This window comes from Saccostrea cucullata, unplaced genomic scaffold, assembly GCF_032062105.1.
Source record: "Saccostrea cucullata isolate Sc308-1 unplaced genomic scaffold, CSIRO_AGI_Scuc_v1 ctg196, whole genome shotgun sequence".
NCBI classification, from domain to species: Eukaryota; Metazoa; Mollusca; class Bivalvia; order Ostreida; family Ostreidae; genus Saccostrea; species Saccostrea cuccullata.
The window spans coordinates 237,668-265,406 of NW_026933558.1; the positions used below are offsets into that span (position 1 = coordinate 237,668).

The following is a 27,739-nucleotide window of genomic DNA, read 5'->3' on the forward strand; positions in this document are numbered from 1 at the left end:
TGCGTTCCTACTTTGCCTATAGGTGGCGCTTTTTTTTAATCATTAGCCAGAATGGACTCGAAAAATGCCCTGAAAACCTGGGAGTTAAGTAATAACGTTGAAAATGTCAGTATTGACGAAATATACAGATATGACAAGAAACAACAACAGGATATTCTGACGGCCAAACCATGGGAGAAAGAGTAAGAAAAGTCCTTTCAGTTTTAATAACATTTTTATTTTTATATCCCATTTCAAGAGATGACAGGATGTCAAAAAATGAAAAATGGAGAAAAAATAACCTAAGATGTATTTCATGAGACAAATTGAATTTGCATTTTGAATAAAAGCTATAGTTGACGGATGTTTCATGGGCATTTAAACCTAGTTACATCTTAAACCAGTGTCACACTGGCTTAAATTATCTTTCTGGATCATCTGCTCCCCTCTTAGACTTGATCTGCTGTACTTTTAAATCTTCAAAATTGCATATACATACTATATTTATATCATAATTAAATTATGCTGATGCAGTGTTTGAAATAACCATGCACCCGACCACCAGAGATGCACATGTAACGGGAGAGGAGAAAATGCAGCGGACCACACTGTGTTTCGAACCAGGGCCCCATGAAACTCCAGTCAGGTGCTCTACCAACTGAGCTATCTGGCCACTGGCAATCAAACCCGGCTGACCGCCACACCCAAATTTTGTTAAGATTTGCATGTATTGATGCCCGGCTGGACGTGTAAAAAATTTTCATCAATTAAAATTCATATATGCTAAAATCTCTCAAATCAACTGATTTTACTGGTTGCAAAGTGTAACAAGCAAACGGGTAGAATTTGTCTGCTTATAGGTACTGGATTATATTGCTAAAATCTCTCAAATCAACTAATATTACTCACTGCAAAGTGTAACAAGCATACGGGTAGAATTTGTCAGCTCATAGGTACTGGATCAAAGATAGTGAGCTGGTACCATTCAAATTAATGCATGAGTGCAGATAATTATTCAGTTTTGTTTTCAAATTGAAATCATTTTTTATAAATAGAAAGACTATGCACTAGGCATAACTTTTTATTATGGGTTCATAGCCAATTTTTCATTTCTCTCAACTTGCCATATTAACGAAGATTCTTTTCTCTCAGTTTACTCTTGATACAATTTCTTCAATGAAGGAAAATTTTTCTGTGTCTGACTCTATGGTACCTTGTGCTACTGACTATAATCTTCCTTGTCAAAAAAGAATGCTTCCTAATTTTAGCAAAAAGTCTGTTGGTATTTTCAAAATTTATTCAAATAAATGCAGCAACTGGCCTTTGTAGTTTTTTCCCTTTTCAAAAACACTTTCATTTCGATCGCAAGCTCAAAATCACAGGGTACCAAAGTTAGCAACCTTGGCATGATCACAGGTTGCCCTCGTCCAAATAAAATATCAAATGAAACAAAATCAACGTGCAATTGTTTAAAAAAAAATAACAGAATTGCTTGTATAAATTAAAATATAATGTAAAGACATTTTTTTAAGTGTCTTCCATTATTTTATCAAACAAAAATAAAGGATGATTGAATCAGACATGCAGAATGCTAAAGTTTGTAATTATTTTCACATACCATGAAACCTTACACAAATGGGTTCAAATAATGAATTGACAGGTGTGATATTCTTTAAGCTTAGCAGCAGAAAACAATAAGTTCTATATAAAGACATGACTTAAACTATATCCACTGGGTAACTAACCACTGGTCAAATTTTTTTCAAAATAAAATTATTTCAAAATTAGTACACAATGCATTACACTTGTCCAGTTGTCAACCAAAAAAAAATGGCTACCATGGTAAATATCAAATAAGTAAATAGTGAGAGGTTTTAACGTTACAACCGTATGTGGAGAAGTGGAAAATGAGGAATGCACAATGTGGGTGCTTTGCTTAAAATTTTGCAGTAATAATGTAAACACACTGGAATTGCCATAGGATTAGCACCACAGGTAAGATGGATAGGAAAGATCAAGAAACCTAGACTTCGTTAAACTGTTAAACATTAGATACAGAAAATATTTTAAAGACAATACCAGCTACTAAAGACTTGGCTATACTTACGAGGCAAATACATCAATTTGTATTGTTTCATACTTAAATAAAAACTTATTGAAGTCAGGACACCTTTACTGTTTACACGATGTAAACGTCGTCTGCTATTATTCGAGGAAATTCGCACTTGTTGAATTATTGCTTTTATACATACCTTGACAGAAAGATCTCAGTTCAGTGGTTTGTCAAATATTTCCAAACAACAACTTTCAGCACATTTATGCAATCCTGCATTACAATGTACTAACACTGTCTGAAAGTGGGTAGCATTTTTTTTTATTACCGAAAGGTCAGAATATACAAGTAGATATAGCGAGTTCGTCACTAATGCAATTCGCTCCGTACAATTAAATTTTGCGGTGTAACTAAAAATGCACTATCCCAAGTGTATTCTATAAATACATAACCTTTTAATATTAGCATCAATATATGTAGAAATTAGACCCAAAAAAACTCTATGTGGATATCAATAGCATTTGCATCGGAAGCATTTTGAAAGTGGAGTGGCTAATTGAATGTGGGTTGGGGTGGGGGGTGGGGCTAAACTAACCAAAAAAGGTAACCCCAATTTGTTCAATGCCTTTATAAAGTCTATCTTTGCAAAAAAAAAAAAAAGAAATCCCGATGCCTATGGATAGATATTAAAAATTTAATGCTAGATTTATTTTGAATAAATATTTTAATTCACTGTATCTCACGAGACCATGCCAAAATGATAATAAAATCAAAGGAAATGGTAGGCATTTTATTTAATGCAGCAGTCAACAAGAAAAGTGTTTAATAAAATAGGCAGTTTTGAAATTACTAATATTATTTTGAAATACAAAAACAAATAAATAATACAAGATATTTTTTTTAAAAAAGGGTGGGGGGGGTAGAGGACCAGAGGGGGGTGTGTGTGTGTGTATGTATGTGTGTTGGTTGGGGGGGGAGGGAGGGGGGATGTCAATTCTCAATGTGATTTTAAATATTGATGTATGTTAACCAAAGTAACAATTTATTTATATCCATTAATAGACCTATAACATGCAAATGACCAACAAATTTATTCATTTATAATTGTTATATAAAATATACCGATAATAATCATTTATTTTTCAGCAAGGGAAGGCCGCTTGATAAGATCCTTTGTAATGCTGCAGATTAATCCTTGAAAGAACCCATTTAAAACATTCCTGCTGACGATGAAGACATAAAAACCTATCATATTCCTGACTGGTTTTACAAAACCATGTCAACTTGACTTTATATTACTGCATATGTCTTTTTAAATATTCATCAACATTAAATTCTTGGTTACAATATCTATAAGCCTTTGTTTCCTATGTTATCTCCCAAAATTTACAACAAATCATAATTTTTAGTCATATTTAGTACATGTTTCACATCTCGAACAAAGGATTTTTGCTGCTACCAAATCACTTGGTACACCCCAAGCCCAAGCTTCATGGTTGGGCGACTCTGCTATTGTGTGCATAATTATCAAATCATTAGCATTTTTTCATGGACACATAATGTATGTGAATAATTTGTTTTCCAAAAAATACATAAATTAGTACAGGAAGGGAGACTGTCTTTCTTCCTGAGCCAAAATAAAAAAAGCCAAAAGTAAAAGAGAAATTTAAGAAATGGTTAATTTTGATTGGATATTTAGGATTTACCATTTACAGTCACCCTGGAACAATAAAATTTTACGGCTATTTGATTTATTCTGATTGTCAGATATAGACTGATTGGGAAACAGCAAAAAGTCTAAATACACAAATGTTACCGCCCTAACCAGTAGTGTACAGTTCCAGGAACCTTTTGTGGGCTCAATACCACCAAAAACAAATGTTTAATAATGTCCACAAAAATAAAATGTCATTCCATATACATACTGCCTTTACAGAGTGCACAGAACCTGTATGTGTTTGTTACCATATACATGTATAAAATATGGGCCTGCAAAATTACAACAGTAGAATTTTAAAGTGAAACACACAAAGATTTGTAATTAAATGGACAGAGACACAAAGAGAAATAATTTATTTATAGCTTACTGATTATTACAGCCATACCTTGTTATCTTAAAATCTCAGGTACTCGGGAAAAGATTACCAACAAATTTTTAAGAGACTTACCCACCTGTGGAATGAATTTGCCAATATTTAACCACTGGATAGCAAAGTTAAGCAAAGTTAATCAGAAAGTTGTAGGGGGAAATGCAAGATGTTACAATGAGAAAATTTATAAAAATTGACATATTTTATATCTCAAATAAAAATTACTTTGATGTAGCCCTGAAGAATATTCAAAACATTGGTTTTGTTTCAAGGCCTAATGAAGTTTATTTTAAAATATTAAACATCATTATATACTTTATATACTGTACTAGTATATGAGTAAAATGCAGTAAATCAAACTAAAGGTCAAAACATTTATATATAAACAAAATTATACACTGCAAAAATTTTGCTGAAAAGCAAAATCTGCATTGATTTGAACATTGGGGAGTAAATACACTTTGGGGTAAAAAATCTGGATCTCTGCTTGTAAAAGACAATTATTTTTTTAGGGCTAGTACATTTTTGGCAGGGCAGACAACTCTCACTAGCAAACTGCCCTGCATGTCTAGCTAATTTTAGTATGTTTCAAAACACTGGTTGATGTGTAGGGGTTAGTGCAGGAAGGTGAATAATTAAAAATTTGGCCATCAAAGTGGCTAAGGTGGTAGAGCACTGCTGCATGGTTAGAATAATCTGAGTCTCTGAACAAGCCCTTACCAAAGTTAGTATGCCTCCCATATACAATGCAAACAGAATTGCTCAGATTTTTGTACTAAAGGAATTGTTAAATTACACATGTAATTATAACAAATGCATGTGCAAGGCATATAAAGACATGACTTAAACTAATGTAACATTTTTTTTTTATCATTTCAAAATTTACACAACATAATTCATACATGAATACATTAGAACTTGTAATGTGAGCCATCTGCAAACATAATCATTAAAGACCAAGACATAACTTGTTTGTCATTTACTTATCTACTAGACAAACAGAACTGAGAAACCTGGTGCTCTCAAGATGTATTTTATAAGCTCTGAATCAGTAAACCTAGAGACTTCTTAATTGTACATGTATCAATTGCTGTTTTTCTTTTGAACAGTCCACATTACTTCAAGCACATTAAAGTCAGTGCTCTTGCCCTTCTGAAGATGGTGATGCACTCAAGATCAGGTGGAAATCTAGAAGTGATGGGGCTATTACTGGGTAAAGTTGACGGTAATACAATGATTGTGATGGACAGTTTTGCCTTACCTGTGGAAGGGACGGAGACCAGGGTCAATGCCCAGGCTCAGGCGTATGAATACATGGCCGCTTACACTGAGGCAGCAAAACAAGTAGGTCACATCTCTGATATATCCTTTTTAAAAATATCTATTCATGATTTTAGGTCTTTTGAAATGAATTTGACATTCAAGCCTGACCAGTTTTTGCTCTTTGTGCTAAATCTTTTGTATTTTTTTTTTGCATAAATGGTAACTTTTAGGTCGGGAGATATATTATTGGTTGGTACCACAGTCACCCTGGTTACGGCTGCTGGTTGTCAGGGATAGACGTCAGTACACAAATGTTAAACCAGCAGTTCCAGGAACCTTTTGTGGCTATTGTTGTGAGTCATTTATACAAATTTTGCACAATTTCTGAGGTTTGAACAGAACTGATGTGTTTCTTTCCATATATAAAAGATCTATTAGAATATAACATTGTCACAGAACAGAGTATTCCAAAGAATTTTTTTTTACATAACTGTATATATAGCTTACTGATTATTACAGCCATAGCTTGTTATCTTAATATCAGCAATACTGAGATTAAACTTCAAGATATCCATGAATATGACAGTCTGACTAAATTTAAGCCACCCCATACTATTTCACTTCGAACAAAGTGAAATACATGCAGTAGGGTCTGGCTTTAGTCAGACTGTGAATTAGGAGGGTAAAAAAAGAAAGACAATTTATTAAAATTGCTAAATTACTTTGAAATATCCCTGGTATTTCAATAAAGTTCAGCTATATACTGTTGTAGTATATGAATAAAATGCAGTAAACCTAGTTATTTTTAATATTTACAGGTAGATCCAGTGAGAACAATATCTGCAGGAAAGGTTGGTCTTATCCCAAGGTGAAAAAATTGTTATATAGATGAACATCCAGGCTTCTGTGCAAATGTTAAAATAATAATAAAGGCAGATGATGTTTATTTTCATATTTATTTCATTTTATTTTGTATTAACAGGGCTTCAAACCCCCAGATGAGGGTCCATCAGAATACCAGTCTATACCTCTAAATAAGATAGAAGATTTTGGAGTTCATTGTAAACAGTAAGTAATTTGTCTGTGCTTAAATTTTCTTAAATTAAAGTATCAGAATGATGGGTAGGGCACTACAAGAGAATTTAATTTATGTCCATGCGTATATTTCATGGGAATTTATTAAATGAAATTGGAACACAATTTTTCCATTGAAATATATGTATAACTAAATGAATCTTTTTAAACAGTTTTTCCATTCAATTTATTTTCTGTCTATACATTATAATGGATTAGTCAATATACAATTTCTAATAAAGTGTATTTATTTTTCAGCTATTACAGCTTAGATATGTCCTACTTCAAGTCCGTCGCAGACAGAAAATTATTGGAATCTCTGTGGAATAAATACTGGGTTAACACACTCAGTTCTTCCAGTCTATTAACAGTGGGTCTATTTTACTTTTTAAAATATAACTTCTGAGATAAACTTGTCCCCCTTATTTTTAACTTTTGATATTGGTATTATCAATAATTGCAGAAATATGTTTGGCAGGTAGGTCTATTATCATATGAAACACCTTTTTCAATAACTTTTAATCATAAAATGCTTTACAAATAGGTCAGCTTTTTACACTTTTGTTGTAAAATGAAGGAATCAAATGACAGGGAAAGAATATGTCTTTGCATTAAAAACAAAATTTGTCTAATTATTGTTTAGAACCTCCATGTCTATATTTTGTTGAAGAGTTTGATTCTTTGTTTAGAACGCAGACTACACAACAGGTCAGATTTTTGACCTGGCAGACAAACTAGAGCAGTCAGAGGTCCAGCTGTGTAGAGGGGGGTTTATGTTGGGAATGGACACACATGAAAAGAAATCCGAGGATAAACTCGCCAAAGCTACTAAAGATGGGTATGATATTTTTCTTACAGACAACAGAAAATGTACCATTGATGTACATGTAATGGAAAATGTATAATGTTCAGAAAAAAAATTGAAATCTGGTTCAAAGTCAAAACTTTAAGCCAGGTTAAGAAAACATAGGTCATGGTTGATTAACTTTGTCATTTTGTCTTTCTGATCAATTTCATTTTAGATGGTACATGTATCTCAAAAGTATTGCAATGAAATTAAATAACTCCATGTGACTTGGATGATTTTGATGTCCAAAGTTCAAGATTATTGAAAGAGCACATTTTGGATTACAAATGCTATTTGAAAATAACTCTGGGTTTTCAATGAAATTTATAGCACAAATTCCTTATGACTCTACTTGACTAATACAACATAAGGTCAAAAGTTCTAGGTCAAAAGTTTGAATACATGTATGTATTGCAAGTAAAAAGCTAAAGATGATAGATGCATTTCTCATGGAGTCTTTAAAGTGGCAATACTGCTGCAAATCGTGTGCTTTTTCATTCAAATTTACCCAATATATCATTCAGGAATAAGATAAAAAATTGAAGTAAGCATTTGAGAAAAATAAATATTCTCTCCTCATACAAAATTAACGTAATTAGAATCTGCCGGAAAATCAAGGATCGTACAACTTAGATCTGTTTACTTGTACCACGTGAATTCTAAAACGGCATGTGCATACAATGTAGGGTTTACAATTATAATGGAATATTAAGTAAAAGCAATTCTGATAATGAAAATATCTTAACTCTCCGGTAAATTAATAATAGTTAGTCTGCATTCAGACGAATTTAACATGATTTAGTACAAATGTTGACGTTTTGTGTATTGGGGTGCAGGAAAGGGAAATCCATAAAATCATACGTCATCGCGGCAAAATGTCAAACAAAATATCTTTCTGCTGTTCCAATATAATTTGCACTTCAAATGGCAATGATTTTTATATGTCATAAGTGCATTTTTACGTTGAATTTACACCCATTTTTTGTTCTTTGAAAGCCATGGAGATATGAGAAATGATAGCATTTATCAACAAACCTGTAGGGTAGAACCTGCGCGAGCCCCACGTGAATGTCGCTGAGATCCCGTTTCGTCTTCATCCAACGATTATATTAATCTCCCAACTAAATTTTTGTCAGGAAAGTTGCTTTTTAATTTCAAGCCTATTTTTAGCTCTACTGGTCAGAGACCAGAAGAGCTTATGCGATAGTAATGCGTCCGGCGTCCGTCCGTCTGTCTGTCTGTCTGTCCGTCTGTCTGTCCGTCTGTCTGTAAACAATTTTTCAAAACGCTACTCCTCCTACAATTTTTTCTGATTTCAATATTACTTGGCACACAAGTAGACTACATTAAGATACATAGAATAGTGCATCGGTTTTTGATTTCGATGAACGGTGTTGCCATGGTTACTAAAAATAGAATTTTTTGTGAAATTCTTTAAAAATGCTACTCCTTCTACAGTTTTGGTCTGATTTCAATATAACTTGGCACACAAGTAGACTACACTAAGAAACATAGAATAGTGCATCGGTTTTTGATTTCGATGAACGATGTTGCCATGGTTACTAAAAATAGAATTTTCTGTGAAATTCCTTTAAAACGCTACTCCTTCTACAGTTTCGGTCTGATTTCAATATAACTTGGCACACAAGTAGACAACACTAAGATACGTAGAATAGTGCATCGTTTTTTGATTTCGATAAACGGTGTTGCCATGGTTACTAAAAATAGAATTTTCTGTGAAATTCCTTTAAAACGCTACTCCTTCTACAGTTTTGGTCTGATTTCAATATAACTTGGCACACAAGTAGACTACACTAAGATACATAGAATAGTGCATTGGTTTCTGATTTCGATGAACGGTGTTGCCATGGTTACTAAAAATAGAATTTTCTGTGAAATTCCTTAAAAACGCTACTCCTTCTACAGTTTTGGTCTGATTTCAATATAACTTGGCACACAAGTAGACTACACTAAGATACATAGAATAGTGCATCGGTTTTTGATTTCGATGAACGGTGTTGCCATGGTTACTAAAGATAGAATTTTCTGTGAAATTCTTTAAAAATGCTACTCCTTCTACAGTTTTGGTCTGATTTCAATATAACTTGGCACACATGTAGACTACACTAAGAAACATAGAATAGTGCATCGGTTTTTGATTTCGATGAACGATGTTGCCATGGTTACTAAAAATAGAATTTTCTGTGAAATTCCTTTAAAACGCCACTCCCTCTACAGATTTGGTCTGATTTCAATATAACTTGGCACACAAGTAGAATACACTAAGATACATAGAATAGTGCATCGTTTTTTGATTTCGATGAACGGTGTTGCCATGGTTACTAAAAATAGAATTTTCTGTGAAATTCCTTTAAAACGCTACTCCTTCTACAGTTTTGGTCTGATTTCAATATAACTTGGCACACAAGTAGACTACACTAAATACATAGAATAGTGCATCGGTTTCTGATTTCGATTAACGGTATTACCATGGTTACTAAAAATAGAATTTTCTGTGAAATTCCTTAAAAACGCTACTCCTTCTATAGTTCTAGTTTGATTTCAAAATAAGTTGGCACACAAGTAGACTACGCAAAGATACATAAAAAAGTGCAATGGTTTTTGATAAGTACAAACCAGTAGAGCTACAGTCTCGACAGAGACTTCTGGTTGGTTTTGTTCTTCGTTTTGGTCGACTTTGTGAATGAAGCAGGCCTACCAGGCTTCCCTCTCTTACCATGCTGTTTTGTTTATGAAAACTATACGCATGCGTGTATGGCATGGAATGTGGAACCTCGAACATGTTGCGATGTATATATTTATGGACCATAAATAATTATTAATTTTAATGAAATAATTAGAATTATCTACTTATGAAATTTGTAATTTTCTGAAAGTGTATTCATTTATGAGCATGAAAAAAATTCCAAATCCTATCGGAAAATTTTAACAAGTCTGTTTTTGAAGAGATGCGCCATATTGTCACTTTAAAATGAAACATAAATTGTTAACTTTTTATGCTTTAAAAAGATCCAAGTATTGATTTTGAGGTCAAAAGATGAAAGTTCAAGGACAAATTCATATTTACTCCAGTTTCCATATTTCTTAAAATGCATTGTACCTGGTACTTGAAGCATTTTTTGCCTAAAAATAAATATACATGCAGTTCTGTAGATGTACAAAGAACTTATAATACATAAATTTATCACAAAAGATCAAGACTTCTCACAAGTCTCAGATAAGGAGAAAAATCCAGGAAATCATAGTAAATAGTGATAAATGTGCCCCTCCCCCTCTACGCACCTTAGTACATGTACTAATAAATCCTGTGTGTTTGATACTGATGTTCAGTCACATTTAAGAAATGACTCTAATTCTTGGCCAAATTATCGAGTATAATATGGTTTGGGTCAGTTTACGCTTTATAATCCGCGAAGCGGATTATAAAAAAGCGTAAACTGACCCAAACCATATTATACTCGATAATTTGGCCAAGAATTAGAGTCATTCCTTATAATTTAATTTTAAAATAATTATTCAACTGGGGATGTAAAATTGTGTTGTTTTTATGAGTTCAAATTTACCGCGCAATAATACAACCGTAGTAACGGAAGTGATGGGAAGCAAGGGGAGGTAAAAACTGATACATAGATCTAGCAGCCATGATGCTTGTTTACATGAGGTAAGATCGAGTAACTGTTTGAAATTAACAGCCTGTCTCTGAGAAAAACATGCAAAATCTGAAAAAATGTCCAAAAGGGTGTGTAGAGCTTTTCATCTTGTCATATATTTTTAAGATCTAGGTTGTATTAGGATATAAAAAATAAATTGTAAAAGTGTGTCACATGCATCTATTTTTAGTAACAACCCAATTTCTATATTTAGCAATAATTGGCATTATATAGAAGGTAAAAATAGGAAAGTTTGAGGCTTGATAAAGTCACTGCATAATTATTTTAAATACAGTATTTTATTATTTCATAAATACATATATGTCAAAAATTACAAATACCTATTTTCCATAATGATTACAACTATCTGCAGTCTATACTGAAGCCATATCTTAGGCGAAATTTGGAAATTCAGAATTATTATGGATATTTAGTACAGTGGTACAGCGGTGGGGGATAAAATAATTTGATCAAATAAAGTTTTTTATAATAATTGATTTATGTTCTATCAAATATAAAAAATTCACCCTTGGCTATTTAGTGCAGATATATTTTATAAATTGTTGAAATGATGACCTAAGCATGTTAGCAAAGCTCTCATTTTGTACCACAGAATTAATCAAATACTATTAATATGGATTCATTTGATGACCAATAAACATATTTTAGTCTGAATTTATATTTAGAAAGGCTGTAAAAATTTATAAGTTGATAAAACTTAAAATTACTCCAAAAATGATCAAAGAAAATAAGATGACAAGAATGAGTAAGTGTGCATAAGAGTTATCTCCCGTTGTGGAAGTCTTCAAGTGAAAAAGGCGGAAATGACATTCCAATGTGTCAGGGTCGCCAAGAGGACAATGCAACTTCAGAGATTTTTTATACATTTCGTGCCGTGTATGTCAAGTATTTTATTTGTATGACTGTATTAAGGATCCATCACACTGTTTGCACTTCTTTAAGGCTCCGACCGAGATGCTATAGTATCAGGTTGTATGGGAAAAAGTTATGGACCGACTGGATGATTGATTGTGAAATGTGGATTTTTCTCATGACCATGTTGACCATGTATACAGTGGTATATTTTAAGTTATGAATCTACCCAAGACATACGGATAACGTGGGGGGGGGGGGTTAATGGTTAAAATGGCGAAGAAGAATAACAAGCTTCTGCTACCTTGAAGTTGACGAGAAACTGAAGGATCTGACCATGTTGATAGGTAGGCAAATATCTTATCTCTACTTCCAGCAATATGAGCTGCATTTTTAAGAATTTTATTTTGCCATAACTATTATATAATGTGTTATAATGTTAGATTTGTATTTAAATTAAAACCTGTATGCTCAGCAAGACTAAAATGAAGTATTAAAGTGTTTTAGAAGAAAGACTTCTGTACAAGCAAATTAAAATTATTTAGAAATCAATATTGTACAGGACAACGATAATGCAATCTTGCTTCAATCATAGGTTATAAAAAAGTTTTCATTGCAATGCGGCAAATATTAACAACAGAAAATTATAAATATTTTTTCACTGTTCATGCTGTTCTTGAAATAATTCTGCAATAAAAAAATTGGACATCCAAGTTGCAGCTCCTATTTATTTCAATATCTACTGTGACCTATATAGAATTTGTAATAAAAATTTAGATAATGAATGAAAATGGACTAGGAACAGTCATGTTTATTGTTTGATATGTCATACATGTAAACTTTTGTAAAGAAATTAAGAAAGTTCAAACAGTTGTTAAGAGATGGAGTAAAAATTATAACTTCTCTAATTAAGAAATATTCAACATTCAACTGCACATATGCTTTGATTCGCATACATGTAATTTATGCTTTTGAATTGTGGTATTGTGCAAGTAGTGAAATAGTTTGCTACTCAAAATAAGTCTAAACTAAAGAGTATATGTAGAAGTACCAGGTATTCAAAGAAGGAAAGGTTTTTTTATCCAAATATTATCACACATATTTTTCTATCATATTTACTTTAACAATTTTTGCAAAATTGATATTTTAGAAAGGTAATGGGTCATGATAATATGAACTCATAACAGAAAGTTTATACAGAACATTTAAGCATGCACAATATGATATTTAATTAGTATACCATATGTTGGAGAGGTCCAAATTATTCAAATTGTATAACAAACCTGGGTAAAGTTATAAATAATTTACTATTAACTTTCACTTCTTGTAGCAACATTTGTCAACATGCAGAGGATTTTTTTGGACCCCAATACATTAAAAGACAAGTGTCCTGATCCAGATGTAAATGGTAAGAATTGTTATCTGAAAAAAATATTTTAGAAGTCTTATATGAAAAAAAAACAATTATTATAATAGTCAAATGCTCTTTAATAGAGCTATTCAGCATGTTCAATGACTCAGTTTTGTCACAATGATAAAGCCAGTGATTTCTTACTTTGTTTGGTACATATTTGCTATTCTCTTGATCACACTAATTTAATTATCTACAGATCAAGTCTAAGTGTAAATGTGAATGATTTACCGTAAAACGGGGCCACAATGACCGACCAAAGTTTTACATAGAAATGTATAGGAAAATTCTTAAAAATTCTTCTTCTCAAGAATAACAAAGCCATGAATAATCATATTTAGATGGAAGCATCCTCAGGTAGTGTAGATTCAAATTTTTTTTCAAATCATGACCCCAGGGGATAGGACAGGGCCACAATGGCCGACCAAAGTTTTACATAGAAATATATAGGACAATTCTTTAAGAATCTTTTTAAGAATCGCAAAGCCATGATTGGTCATACATGTATTTATATGGAAGCATTCTCGGGTAGTGTTGATTCAAGTTTGTGCAATTACCTCTCGCCTTTAAGGAATGATTGGGACTACTTTTAGGTTTAAACTTTTCAATAATAAATTAATTTCTGCTTTTATGCTAGCCACGGTGCTCAGATGAGCGATGTGGCCCATGGGCCTCTTGTTTTAATTATAAACGTAATATTCTTAAAATCAGTGTTGATGACAGCAATAATTTTGTCATTATTTTCTTACTTAGTCCTTTCCAATGATCCAACTTCACTTTTCCTCCATTTAGCAGCTACTTATGCATGTACAAAAAATTAGTCTTTATGTCGTCATATTTTACTGATATATACTCAAAGAAGGAGGACATATTTCTTTTCATTTTATGGTGCATTTTGTTTCATAGGTTATGCAGTTTTTCCAAGAAAGCAGGAACAATGGAGCAGAACTGAAAACTCATTTCAATAAAACCATGATCTGACTGATCAAGTGAAAGATGATACCAGTTGTGAAAGTTGTCAAAACACTACAGCAAGCAAAGAGAGTAGTAATCATCAATTCATGTAACTCCTGTTAATATTCATCACATCAAAAAGAATGTTCAATTTTGAAATTTGAAAAATATTTGGCAGTTGGAAATCTCACTTATTTTACAAATTCAAGATCAAGTAAGAACATCACAGCAAATTTGTATGCTACTAAAATGTTCAAAGCATTAGAGAGTTTCACAATTTACTGATACAAACTGCAAAGTGTCCTATCAGGAACAGGCATTGGTGGAGTTCAGTAAGAGCCAACAGGAAAATGAATTGGTTTGGCTTCAAAATCCAGAAAATGATTCTCCCAGAAAGTGAACAATTACTTGTCTATGATACGTGAAGATTGTTAGAGAGCAGTAAATGTCCAGATTGTGTTTTATGGCAGAAGAAGAAAGTAATGAGTGCAAATTTTGAAATTTTATAAACAAAATAAATGGCTAAGTAGCTCCAAAAAAGGAGGATGTATTGTGTCACATTCATCAAAAAAAAAATTTTCAAGTCATTTCACCTTCCCCCAGTAAAAAGAACTTGTCTGAAATATCTCAATGTTTGTATCGATGATGTTGAAAAATTGCAGAAATTGTTTGTACTTTAACACTCAAATGAATATGTTGATCAAATGACTAGTATGATGAATAATGTGTTCACTTGGTTCACTTGTGTAAATATTGACCAAGTATGTATACATGCATTAAATGTAATTATTATTTTCTTTATTGTTTCAACTATCTGATTGGCTCAAACTGGATCATATGATCAAGTATAAAAAGTGTTATTATTTTTCTTTATTATTCCAAATATCTGATTGGCTCAAACTGGATCACATGGTCAAGTATAAAAAGTGTTACAGACTGGATGTTTGTATTTTAAAATTTATAAACCTGCTGTTTCTAAAATTGGAAATGTTCTTTTGTGAAGGAACAATAGTGCTGACATCACAAAAGTCTTTATAAACTGGATGTTTCTAAAAACAGATACTGCAGCTGGTTTTCATTACTGTGACATCATAATGCAATGACATAACAATGCCTTGTATGAGAAGGCTCTGAATATTATAAAGAAGGATTTTAAGACTTTTCTTATTAACTGATAAAAAATAATAAAACAATTGTAGCCTTTTGATTCGGTACAATCCCTCGATATATAGACCTTAGAGAAAGCATATCGACCTCGCACTTCGTGCTCGGTCGATATACTTTCTCTAAGGTTTATATATCTAGGGATTGACCTCATCAAAAGGCTATAATTGTATAATAAAGGTTTATACTTAAGTTTATCCATTTAGAGGTTTATAAAGAATTCATACCAGTCCCCCCCCCCCCCCCCCTCGGCCTCTTTTTCCATGTATTTTTTAAAATTTAAAGTCATTGAGTATTAAATTGAGAGCTATGTTTGTTTAAATTCTGTAATACAGATAGGAAGAACTCTAGAAAATAATTTTTTTTAGTCTTGGACATGTTTTGAGCTATTTTTTGAGTAGCGCTAACTGTATCCTTGAATTTTTTTTATGTGAAAATTTCACAAACTTTGACTTTCAATATTTTCTAAAGTGTACATTGGCCAAGGGTAATTTTTTCATATTTTGTTAACATAGGTATTATTAACAATAAGCAATAAAATTTACTGGATTAAAACATCCCCCCTTTCAACTAGAATAGTTTCAATTCCACTAAAAATTGTCACTTTTTTCAAATTTTGGAATATTGCCAATTTCATGACCTATTTGCACTAAAACAAAATGAATGTCAATCATTCTGACTATGCATTTAAAAAGAACTAATCTTTATTATTTTACAACAAAACAAAATATTTGAATAATTTTTAAAGTTGCAATTATTTTTCTTCTCAAAATATATCTAAAATGTTAAAAAAATTACCTCAATTTTTGTTGCATAAGAGCTATTTTTAGTAACAGTCCATAAAACATATGTGGGTTGGAGTAGCTAAATAGAAATTTGTCTGATTTCATTTTATGCATAGTAGATTTGGCTCTTAAAATTTGAAGGCAATCGGAGAAACCTGCTTTCGGACTATTTTGCATGCTTTTCTCGGAGACAGGCTGTTAAAGGTACATTCATTAAATCTGGAATTTTCCATGAATCCCAAGGACTGGAAATGGGGGGATTGATGGATACAGATGATTATGCTGGTTGTCAAGGGGGTGTGTCCCCATACCAAACCAGATTATACAAAATGTTATGCGTTCCTTTTTGGAAATCAACCAATGAGAGGCAAGAATACAAGCAAAATTAAATTATTTATTTGTAGATGTAAAACTACAATGGAAGCAATACATGGCCTGATGTCACAAGTGATCAAAGACAGACTTTTTAACCAAGTGCACACTTCTAAATGATACCTTGTCCCTTCGTTGAGTGCTTCCAGTGACGTTGATGATTTACTAAAGGACTTCAATGAACAAGGGAGAATCAAAATGAACCTTATATGTATGTGAATTCTTGTTATATTAAGTGTATATACATGTAATAAAAAATTTGACATATTCTGCGTTTTCCTTGAAGATATTAAATTTTATATAAATATACTTATAGTACAATGAAATTAGAAGTATATGTACTGTAAATCGCTTTATTCACAAGAATTTTATTTTCGTGTAAGTTTGCAAGACCTTTTCCTTGGGAAAATTTCATTCTGGAGTATAGATTATACAGAGCAATAACCAAAACTCATGAAAATGTTGTTTCGCTAATAAAACCCAAACAACAATCTCGTGAATATAAGGTGTCACAAAAATAAAGTGATCTACAGTACATGACTGTATATTTGCTAGATTTATTTCTATATACCACTTTTATGTCAGTTTTACAAAAGGAAAGGACTGATTTGTTGATTAAATGATACTATGAACTAAGAGAAATTAAAATTACAGCATTCTATACTGTACTTAATTAATCTTTATAAACCTTCCATTCCTTTGCTTAAAATTTATACTAGAAAAAAGGAAACACATGGTTGATAGAGTAGTTGTATTTAATTTCATGAGACAGTTGGTCTGACACAATGTAAATATATGCTCAAAATTTTACAACATAAAAAAAAGACAACCATTAAAAAAAAATTACAAACAATTTTTGGAGATCAGTTTTGAAATGGGATCAAAGAATACATCACTAACCATCATCACAATGTTACATGCATGTGTGAATTGAAGAAATTACAATATCAAAATATCAACTGATGAAAAAATACTGATCTACCAAAAGTTTTAAAACAGAAATTTTAGGAAAGTCTGATCCTTCTAAAATATATTAATACAAACATTATAAAATAGACAAAGTTATAAATTTAATAGGTGTTAAATACAGTAAGTTAGCTAAAAAGTTCATTAAATAAGTTTCAAGTAAGTACAAAAGATTAAAAATTTAACAACATTGAACTGTACCCTAGCTATTACACAAATTTATTTCCTTATTAGTTTACCACACTCGTTCTTTTTTTATATATGCACACAAACAACAAAACACACACACACGTACAACTGCTTCCATAATATCACTCAATCCCTTTCGGCAAGAATAAGTTTTCTCTTCTCTTGGCAAGATAAATACACAACTATACTACAGGGAGACAGTTAACAACTTTTTTTACAAGCAACTCTTTCACATGCCTTGTCCACATACAGAGAGATAATCACTCCTTTAATTCACATAAACCCAAAAAGTTGACAGATAAAATTAGTTATACATGTATGTATAGGCCTAATTGTGTCACTTGCTGTGTTTATGTAACTTACATCAAGATATAAAAGGATGGTGATACAAAAACATGCCATTTCTGCCCATCTGATCTTGAGCAACCATCGAAGTTTGGAAACAAATCATATAATAATTATCCTCTATTTATGTGTTGGAATCACTTTGAAAAGGAAATGCAAAAACATAATTGCTTAAGTAAAGAGAAGGTTAAACATCCGGTATCATAGAGAAATGTGTCCACAAAATTCACAGTGGTTAATCAAAGAAGAAAGATGGAGGATGAAATTTTCTTTTGCAAACAATAAAAAGAATGTCTGAATGGTTCCATGAAAAAAGAGTCAAATGATACCATTTAAAGGAACTAATTTTTGGCTTTGACACAAATAACTTGTCATTAAATGATGATCAGACATTTCTGAGATCCTGTTTTGGTTCATAATTCGGGTTCTGATATGCCTGAGATGCTGCTGGTTCACTGAAATGTTCCGTATCAAATGCATTCTTCTCCTTCACTTCCTGTTCCCTCTTCAGCAGGTTTCCTTTCTTGCTTCGCCTGCAATGTTGAACAGAAAATCAAAAGGGTATCCTCCATCTTTTCTTTAATAATTAAATTCAATTACAATTTAAATTTAGTTTGAAATAGACAAAACAACATACTTATACATTAACTTGGCAAATGCACAATGTAAAAACAGACAGATGAAAAGGATATGGCATGTCAGGGAAGTAAATTGATTTTATTTTGCTCAAAATGTTCAGTAGTAATTCTTACCTTCTGATATACACAATGTAACAAACTATCAGGACTATTATGATAAAGGCCAACACACCAACAGCTATGTAAATGGCCAATTTCTTGTCATCCTGCAATTTTATAAACAGAATTTTTATAAAATATTTTTCTCCCATGTCAATCACTTTTTTTTGTCCATTTTTAATTCTTTGTAATTCAAACCCTGATCCTGAAAATGATCTATAGTATACAGCAACAGTGTGTATCTAATCCTTTTATTTTTACAGTATAATTTCAAGTGGAGACGGCTGTACATTTATTTGTATTTACTAGATTTACCTCTTCTGGTGGGGGTACTGGGGCCCTAGAGTACAGACTTTTCCCTGCTGTGTTCAGACTTCTCTCCACGTCGACACGCTTGGGTGACTTTAGGTTCTCCACAGGCTCATCATCAGTTCGCTGGACCGTGTAATCCACAACAGTTATATCATCCCTGTAATGTATGTGAAGAATCATGTGCATTTACAATTCTTTGAATGAATCCCAAATTTTCTGTTGGAAAATATTGGGACCTGTAATATACTTACTCAAAAAGGATGGGGAGGGGAAGGGGGGATGTTGAACAATTGATGAATTATGGGTTTAAAGAGGGTAACCATAAGGGATAAAGAAAGATACAATGGAGATGAATAGGGGATAGAGAGAGACAGTGGGATTACAATAACCCCATGTCCTTACCACAAAAACTGGTTGATACATACCCATTGCTTTTGGTGTTATTTATTTTAACATCTGTCTTGATATGGTTCTTCATTACACCTATTAAAAAAAAAGAAACAACTACATTAAAGTACTGTCAAATAAATTTTTTCACACATCTAATGCCCTGTTCACATGGAGACTTTATTTCAAATTAAACATAAGTTACTGCGAATTAAATTTGAATCACGTTCACTTGAAGAACTTAATGCAAATTAGTTTAATTCGAAGAAATTTACTGTGCATTAAATTACTTCGCAAGAGCTTTGTGTGAACGCTAAGCGAAGCTAATTCAAATCAAATTCTGACACATGCGTAATGGCAAAATTAAGTCAAATGTCACATGTTGTTGGTCAGCTATAGGTGCTTGTGCTATTTTTGAGTGAAAAACTAAAGAAAATGTGTTAATCACTAAAATGTGTGTACAGACACTTTGCCATAATGTCAAATGGATCTTCATCTGCATAAGGTGATGTGATTTGTAAATGACGTCATAATTGCCTTACTGATGCCTGACTGAAGAAGTAAAATTTTAATTTGCATTAGTTTACTTCACATTAGCTGTCATGTGAATGCAGTTTATTTCGTATTAGTTTGATTCGCATTAGTTTACTTTGCATTAATTTACTGTGAATTAAACTCTCCGTGTGAACAGGGCATAAATGTACATGTAGATGTTCACTCAGAGATACTGAACATGACATCAGTAGACTGAAACTTTAAACTATGCATTGATAATCATTCAGAGTTACAATGTAGCAATTAATGGATTCTATCAATATTTGGATTGAAACTAATCACCTTGGTTTTCTTTAGCAAAAGCATCTTTAATGGCATCAGATATCTTTTGTTTTTCACTCTGGTCTGTTTTTCCTTTGAGCTGTAGGGTGCCCGCAAGTTTTGGGGAACATCCACAGGGGGCAGCACCTGCCTGGGTCAGAGGTCGGGTGAGGTCATGACTTGAGGGTGTGTCCACAAAGGATGAGTCAGGTTCATGACCCTCCAGAGCCACTGTGTATTGAACAGGTGTAATCTCCTTGCTGTAAAAATTGTGGATATTTTGTCAGGTTCATAAGCATTAGATACATCAAATTATAATCAGTTATTTATTTTATTCATTGATTGAAGTCTTTCAGTAACTACAAAGTAAATGGCTCTTACTTATCATTGCCAACAAGTTTTGTTTTAATCGTAGCACTCTCTGTGTCTCTCTTCTTTCTGCTTGTTAAACTCCTTATTTTCACTGTGAACTTCTGACCATCTATACCTAAATTTTTGAATGCATCTTACTTAGCTTGAATATAAAGTGTCAACAACTCAAGACTACTGCAATAATATTAAATACATGTAATTAATATGAAATATTCTCTGAGTCTTAAACAATTAAGATAATCATGGAATCAGTGTCTGATTTAATTCTTTAGACTTTTTTTTTTTTTAATTTAGCACTGAAGGAAAATAAAATCTAAAATTTCTCTGAAAGACAAAGACTAGTTCTAATAAGAAATGAATTTACCTGGATTCTTGCTTGTCCATACAGATTTGAGGGCAGTCTGAACTTGAGTGACTTTTATGGAAGTCTGCGACCCCAGCAGGTACTCTTTCCTAGCCTTCTTAGCATAACATGGACACTGCGCTTTGTTCATTTTCTTGAGTTCTGTCTCAATTTCAGTAAATGATGGCGGTGACACCTTCAGTGATTCTGGGCTGGAGCCATTGATTTTGACAGTGTATGACAATTTTGTGACTTGATTCCAATCGTCACTAACATATCTGTGTGCACTATGTGTATTAACTGTTACTGACCCTATAAAATCAATAAATAAAAACAAAATGTTAAACTCATGGATGCACCCAAAAACTTGAGTATAAGGTTAGTACACATGTATGAAAATATAATTTTCTGTTATGATTCGAAGGCTGCTGTTTGTAAATTGTTTCAAATCAAAGATTCGTCATGAGAATGCAAATTGACCTTGGATCATTAAAATCAATAAATGCTTTTTATTGAGGTTTTAAAACAAAAAATTTACCTGATGTAATTCTCCTTTTCCAGCTGTTTTGGACAGCCATACGTATGTCTGAGAATTCTTTATGATGACCTTGTACAAATATGGTGTACACTTGGTTCTCAGTCTGATTATTCAAAGAGAAATGATCCTTTAAAGAAGAATCATTTTGCAGAAGTTTCATCAGAATTTCTTGAAACTTGGCAGACTGTAATTTTCCTTCCCATGGATCAACCATTTTGTTGCTTGTCTGGATGTAGAAGAATACCCTTGTGACCATAAATCTGAAAAAAAAAAAATCAAATTTCTATACTTTGCTGCTTGAACATAACTTTCAATTTAATTAATTCACATCCACCTATTTTAAAATTATTACCTTCCATCCAAAGTCCTGTATTCTTTAGTGGAGACAATCTGTGTGTTCAAGTGTTCTCCCACTGTTAAAATACTTAATAATTAACCACATGAACCATTCAAGCAAACATGCACATATTAAAATCTTTTTCACAAATACATGTATCTATAAATAGAGATCAAAAAGAAAATGAACTGAAGAGTTGAGTGTGTAACATAAACTTATTTAATAGGCACTGACACAAAAGTGTCAAGATACACAACAATGGAATGTTATAATGAATTGTTTGATACTTATCAATATATCAATATAATATATTTTGTCTTATACAATGTATGTATGCAACATCATTTAGAATATCTGTAATCTAACCTGAGTTGTCTCTCCATGTATCTTTATTCTGTAAAGTTCCATTGATTACGCTTCCTAAATTCTCAATATTCTTGAATGTCATGGAAACGTTCTGGAGGTGAACCACTGACATATAAAACAAGGATCGTGTTCTGTAAGGAATGGAGCGATACACGGTCAGCCTGGAATTCTGGGAAGAGAGAGCTGTCTGGACTTTCTGGCTATCGGGAGAGACTGTGATGTCAGGGGTGATAACTCTGGTTTGGCCAGAAGACTGGTAGGAAATTGTGTATAGGAAGGCAGATACCTGAAGTCTGAAACGATACAGATAATCAGCCCAATCACTTGTTCCAGTTTATTTCTATGAATTGGCTGCACATAATATTACCCACATATTCTGGCATTTAAATCAGTATTCAAAAGACTGCAACTTACCCGAAATTGCCAACAAAAGAGTCCATGCCATTTATCAGATTGACTGTAATATTTTTGGTTGCTATAACAAAATTAAAATACCATTTCAAAAATCCCTATCAAATTCAGATCCTGATTCAGACAAAAAATCAACATTTTCCCTCCCTCATGAACTGTTAGATGAAAAATACATTTAAGAACAACCATGCCATAATCGTAATTTTAAACTTTTAATTTTAAAATTTGAAATTTTAAAAAACTATTTACATATATGTATATATATTGTATGATAATTAAATAGTATTCATAATATATAAATTAATATCATTTATATAAATTTCCTTGAGAGTAACCTTGAGAATGTTGTTGCCAGGTTTGGGTCAAGGCCGTTTCTATGCTGGACCTGTTCAGACTCCACTGAGGGAGAGTAACATAGAGTCGGAAGCAGTCGGAGTATCTCAGGGACGTCTTCCTTGTGTACAGTCTCAGTCCGAGTCCTGTCGTCATGGAAACATATGGGGGAGGTTTGGTCACAGAGGGATACACCAGTTCATTACGTCCAGTGATGCTGACAAAGTAGCTGAACTTTGTCACTGGTTCCCTGCAAACAAAGTTAACAGCTAGAATAGTAAACTCTCTGATTTCTCCAAGTGACGAGTGTAAATATGTAAAACAAGTTGGTCATAAAAACCTTCATTTTCACAAGGTCATATTTACTTTCTTGATTCTGAGCAGTTTAAATACTGTGCTAATTTTAATTTGTAAACAAAGAGATATGAAACATACCCTAGTTCTGACAGAAATTCCTCTCTCAACAACATATTCAAAGTTGCAGGCACTGAAAGAAAATCATTTGCAATAAGCTGAATTATAATAAAGTTGCAGCTCTTTTTTCACATGCAGCTCTACAAGATAAGTATGATGTGCTAGAATTCTCTAATTTTTTGAAACTTTAGTAGAGTTCTTAAATATGTAATGTACCTGAGTGTTTTGACCAATGCTTCTTTAATTCTTCAAAAAATGCTTGCTTTTGTTTAAAATCTAGAATGCCTTCAACTTGTAATGAGAACATTTCATTGTAAGATCCAATGTCAGTGTCTATGACAACATATTTCTGCTTCGTCGGTGACCTGAAGTTAAGATTGGATGTCAATTTTGCGTGGCTTACTCTGAGTTTACGTGATACATCGACAGAAACACCATTAACTGTAGCTACGAAGGTGTATCGCCATAACATTTTTCTGAAAATAAAACAATAAAGCATATTTTTTAATAATTACTTCCCCTTTTAAAAAGTTCAGTTATTTAGTATACATCCTTTAATATCCGAATACCAGGTGACTTCCATATGAATAAGTTTTATTATGCATGTGTATTTGTATTGTATTTCAATCAATAGTTTGTTTTAAGCCATGAAAGTTAAAACATGCATTTAATTTCATTGATCACAAAAATGTATGGTAGGATACTTGGAGGTATGGAGTATCTTAAAATAAAATCTTTGGAGAATTATCTCAAAATCCTTTCCTCCTCTCTTAATTAAATATGACAGAAGAAGGTAATTTTATAAATTTGCAATACCGCATGATGTTATAAGACAGTGAACTGACCCTGAGCTTTTGTCCACTACTCTCTCCTTAGATTTCACTGAGAAGGTCAGAGTTGAGGAAGCATCAATATCTAAAACATAGAAATAAAAAAAACTACCCCGGGTATAGTAAATCGTAAGAAATTCATGTACTGGGACTCATATTCAATGGACTTGCAGTTAAAGATATGTCAACAAGAACACATATCTTTTACCTGTCCAAGTTGTCTTCAGTGTTTTCAGAAGACTTTTCTCAAACTTGGATTGATCAGCCATGAAGACTTGTCTGTTGAGCACAACACTGAACACCTGGGACATACGGAATCCCTTAGTGATATTCAGGACTTTCCTGGACACCCCATTTGGATCCTCCACTTTTATATGTTTGATCAAAGTGTCGTGGGAGGGACCAGTGATCAACTGTCTGTTGATGGAATAGTCCACATTTCTACTCTGAACACGGTACAGCAATCTGAATGCCAGTTCTCTGGAAATGTAGAAAGAAGTGTACATTAATGCTCATTATTTGACTCAATATAGTCAATCAAAGATAAATTCCAAACTGCATGTACTGCTGCAATAATGAATTCATAATCTAGCTACTCACCCATTGCTTCGTAAAATCTTTTCCTGGTTTATAATTGTCACCTTCTCTACTTTTTCACCATCGACTATAAATAACACAAAAAACATATTAACTTATCTTTGTCTGGTAAAGCATCACAAAATAGGATTGGAATAAGAAATGTCTTAACAAGAAGAAATCTAAGTATGATCCAAAATAAACCAAACTTTATTCTACCCACCATTAACAGTAGCATTCCAAGCTCCCTTGAGCTGACTCTCCAGCAGTGTGTAATTCATGACCCTGCCATTTAACTCGAGTCTGTGCAGGTCCGAGTATCGGAACAGGGTGTTATAACCACTGTATTGTCTCGAGAAGTATGTATAGGGGGTGCCTGACTTTTCCAATGTCAGTTGGATACTCAGTGCTAATGGTGAAACAGGATTACGCTGTGTGGCTTTCTGCAGTTTGGAATCTCCATTTAAGGAATACAGAACTCGACTCACTAAAGTTCTAAAGGATGTCAAGAAAAAATATAAAACTTCTCACTGCACCATGTCAAAATTTCTCATGAACAAGCTAGCTTAAATATTTGAAATCTTGTGTTTCTTTTCTTACCCTTGATCAGTGACTAAACTCTCCTGAGATAAAATTTTGACGGTAACATTCTTGAAGTCTACAAAATATACATGTACATACAGTATAAATTGAGTCAATTACAGGTAAAGTCAGCAATTTCTATAAATGATACAACAGATATGATTTAGTGTTGTATTAGATCAGCATTTTAAGTATTTCAAAGGGTCTTCTTTTTTAATATGAAGCATATATTGTAGTTGGAGATTTTGATAAATTTTAAAGCTAAAATGATCATTATTTGACATTAAATGACAACCAAAAGATGGTACAGCATACTTGTTGAATAATCATATCTCCATGCTGCTGCAAGTTGATACTCCATTGTTCTGTAATCCTGTGTAAGAACAGGCTCTGTCAGATCTAAGGTGAACAGCCATTCATATCTGTAAACGTCCTTCTCCAGAACTAGCTGGTAGTTACGAGTGGCTGACAGGAATGCTAACTGCTGTGTAAGGGCCGTCAAGTTAATATTACCCAGCATTCCACTGTCAACCTCAGTCCCATCCACAGACAGGAAGTATAAAATCTTACTTACAAGTCCCCTGTAAGTACAAGGTAGCATACATAGGATTGGTAACTTTAAATAAAGATGTACAAAATAATGGGCAAAAAGTCAGATGGGTACATGAATATACATGTACTCCATATATAATCATACTAGTACTCATTATGACAAGTAATGATTTTATATATTTCACATTGAAAGCAACTTGGTTTTATTCTGAAAATTATATACATTATCACTATGATACTATATAAAAATAAAAATAATGTTTTTAATCATTAAAATCAGTTTTTATAAGTGTGTGATATGAATTACATTGCATTGCACATTAAGTTACCTAAATTCTAATAAATAAATATAATTTTAACATTTTTAATGAAATTTTAAACAATATTTTGGGTTTTCAAGGTTTTGTAGCTGTTAATCAAATTGATTATCTGTTTCTTAATTACATTTATACAAAGGCCGGGACATAAAATATTCGAGATATTCTTTACCGGATGTGATGCCTATATTTAAAAAAATGAATGATTTTCATTGCTAATGCTTGAAATTCTCAAAATAAAGAAAAAGAAGAGTCCACATGCAAAAATACACTAAATAACGACTCATCAGACTCATGTGTTTCAATAGCATAATTGACAGTTTCTTGACCGGAAGTCCAGGAGTTGCTACAAAACACCAGGTTAGAGAAAATTCGACTGCAATATCTGAAAATCATGTATTTAAAAATGCCCAAGAATATTAATTTCGCTCAGATTAAGATATTAATAAACTTAATGCATGGTAGAAATCGGGCTGCATTTGTTGTAATTGGCGGACTAGCACGTTTTCATTAAATGGTCGGAAGGGGGGATGTTTTAAGATTTACTGGGTATTTGTTTCTTTCTAAGGTCTAAAAATAACATTTAATGTTTAAATGGAGCATTATTTTTTTGTAAATTTACTTTTTACCTAAATATATTCATTTTTAATGTTATCATTAAACTTTAGAAGGTAACACATAACTCTTAAAACATCCCCCCTTCTTGCTATCAGTCATTTTGAGGAAATATAGACATCACATCCGGTGAAGAAAGAAGGATTTTTTCCCGGCCTTTTAGTACAAAACTTATGATTTACAGTTTCAAAACCTAGCTTGGAAACCCAAAATATTGTTAAAATATTATCAAAAATGGAAAATTTTGAATTCTGTTAAGAGGGCTAAAAAGCAACTTCCGGTAATGGAAAGAAATTCATTCAACCATTAAATAACTGATTTGGCAAAGTAAAAGATGTCCTAACTTTTTTGGTACATAGTGATAACCTGTATATAATTTTCACCCTAAAATTAAGGTGTTGTGTTTCTACTGACGGTGAGTATATTAAACAGTTACTGAAAAGATATAATTACATGTATTTCACATTTATAGCAATTTGATTTTCATTCTACATGGTTTTAAACTGTATTGAAAACTATGTGATATAAACATTAATAATGTTTAGAATCATTAATGAATCAAAAGTCTGTCTCTGGCTTTTTGCTGTGTGTGTTATACTGTATACATTGCATTGCACATTATAATACCTAAATTCTAATAAACCGATAAATATATTTTTTAACTAGTAAAAGGATTCAAGATATCAATGTAAACTACTCACATTTTAGAGTTAATGTAATTTTCTTGGCTAAGAACTTCAACAGATATATTCTTGAGGGTCATATCTGAAAAAAGTGAAAAGATTAGCCATCTGTATTTAATTTGTGCAAATGAAATCATCAACTTTGATATATTAGGTATTCAAGATATCCCATCTTCAAAATA

General features: G+C 32.4%; 2 protein-coding genes and 1 long non-coding RNA gene across 4 annotated transcripts in view; 2 read left to right on the top strand and 1 right to left on the bottom strand.

Moving 5' to 3' along the window:
• The window catches only part of LOC134238638 (uncharacterized), a 182,945-nt gene that overhangs the window by 48,793 nt on the left and 106,413 nt on the right, over window positions 1-27,739 (top strand). The gene's annotated exons all lie outside the window — the stretch shown is intronic.
• LOC134238637 (COP9 signalosome complex subunit 5-like) lies at window positions 11-16,803 on the top strand. Its single transcript, XM_062720760.1, is given in 8 exon segments — window positions 11-182; window positions 5,232-5,466; window positions 5,616-5,738; window positions 6,204-6,240; window positions 6,318-6,453; window positions 6,718-6,829; window positions 7,149-7,297; window positions 16,569-16,803. Coding segments are annotated over 8 exon segments (1,011 nt in total). The 5' UTR covers window positions 11-51; the 3' UTR covers window positions 16,657-16,803.
• The window catches only part of LOC134238644 (uncharacterized), an 84,803-nt gene continuing 75,485 nt past the window's right edge, over window positions 18,422-27,739 (bottom strand). The window contains exons 43-63 of the mRNA XM_062720766.1: window positions 27,576-27,639; window positions 25,706-25,971; window positions 25,409-25,466; window positions 25,032-25,303; window positions 24,833-24,896; window positions 24,441-24,712; window positions 24,248-24,317; window positions 23,619-23,878; window positions 23,424-23,475; window positions 22,991-23,238; window positions 22,659-22,719; window positions 22,245-22,537; window positions 21,894-21,954; window positions 21,542-21,801; window positions 21,025-21,315; window positions 20,670-20,775; window positions 20,310-20,548; window positions 19,511-19,568; window positions 19,089-19,242; window positions 18,789-18,880; window positions 18,422-18,569 (exon numbers count right to left, since the gene is read on the bottom strand). Coding sequence (XP_062576750.1) covers window positions 18,422-18,569; window positions 18,789-18,880; window positions 19,089-19,242; window positions 19,511-19,568; window positions 20,310-20,548; window positions 20,670-20,775; window positions 21,025-21,315; window positions 21,542-21,801; window positions 21,894-21,954; window positions 22,245-22,537; window positions 22,659-22,719; window positions 22,991-23,238; window positions 23,424-23,475; window positions 23,619-23,878; window positions 24,248-24,317; window positions 24,441-24,712; window positions 24,833-24,896; window positions 25,032-25,303; window positions 25,409-25,466; window positions 25,706-25,971; window positions 27,576-27,639 — 3,389 coding nt within the window. The remainder of the gene's footprint in view (window positions 18,570-18,788; window positions 18,881-19,088; window positions 19,243-19,510; window positions 19,569-20,309; window positions 20,549-20,669; window positions 20,776-21,024; window positions 21,316-21,541; window positions 21,802-21,893; window positions 21,955-22,244; window positions 22,538-22,658; window positions 22,720-22,990; window positions 23,239-23,423; window positions 23,476-23,618; window positions 23,879-24,247; window positions 24,318-24,440; window positions 24,713-24,832; window positions 24,897-25,031; window positions 25,304-25,408; window positions 25,467-25,705; window positions 25,972-27,575; window positions 27,640-27,739) is intronic.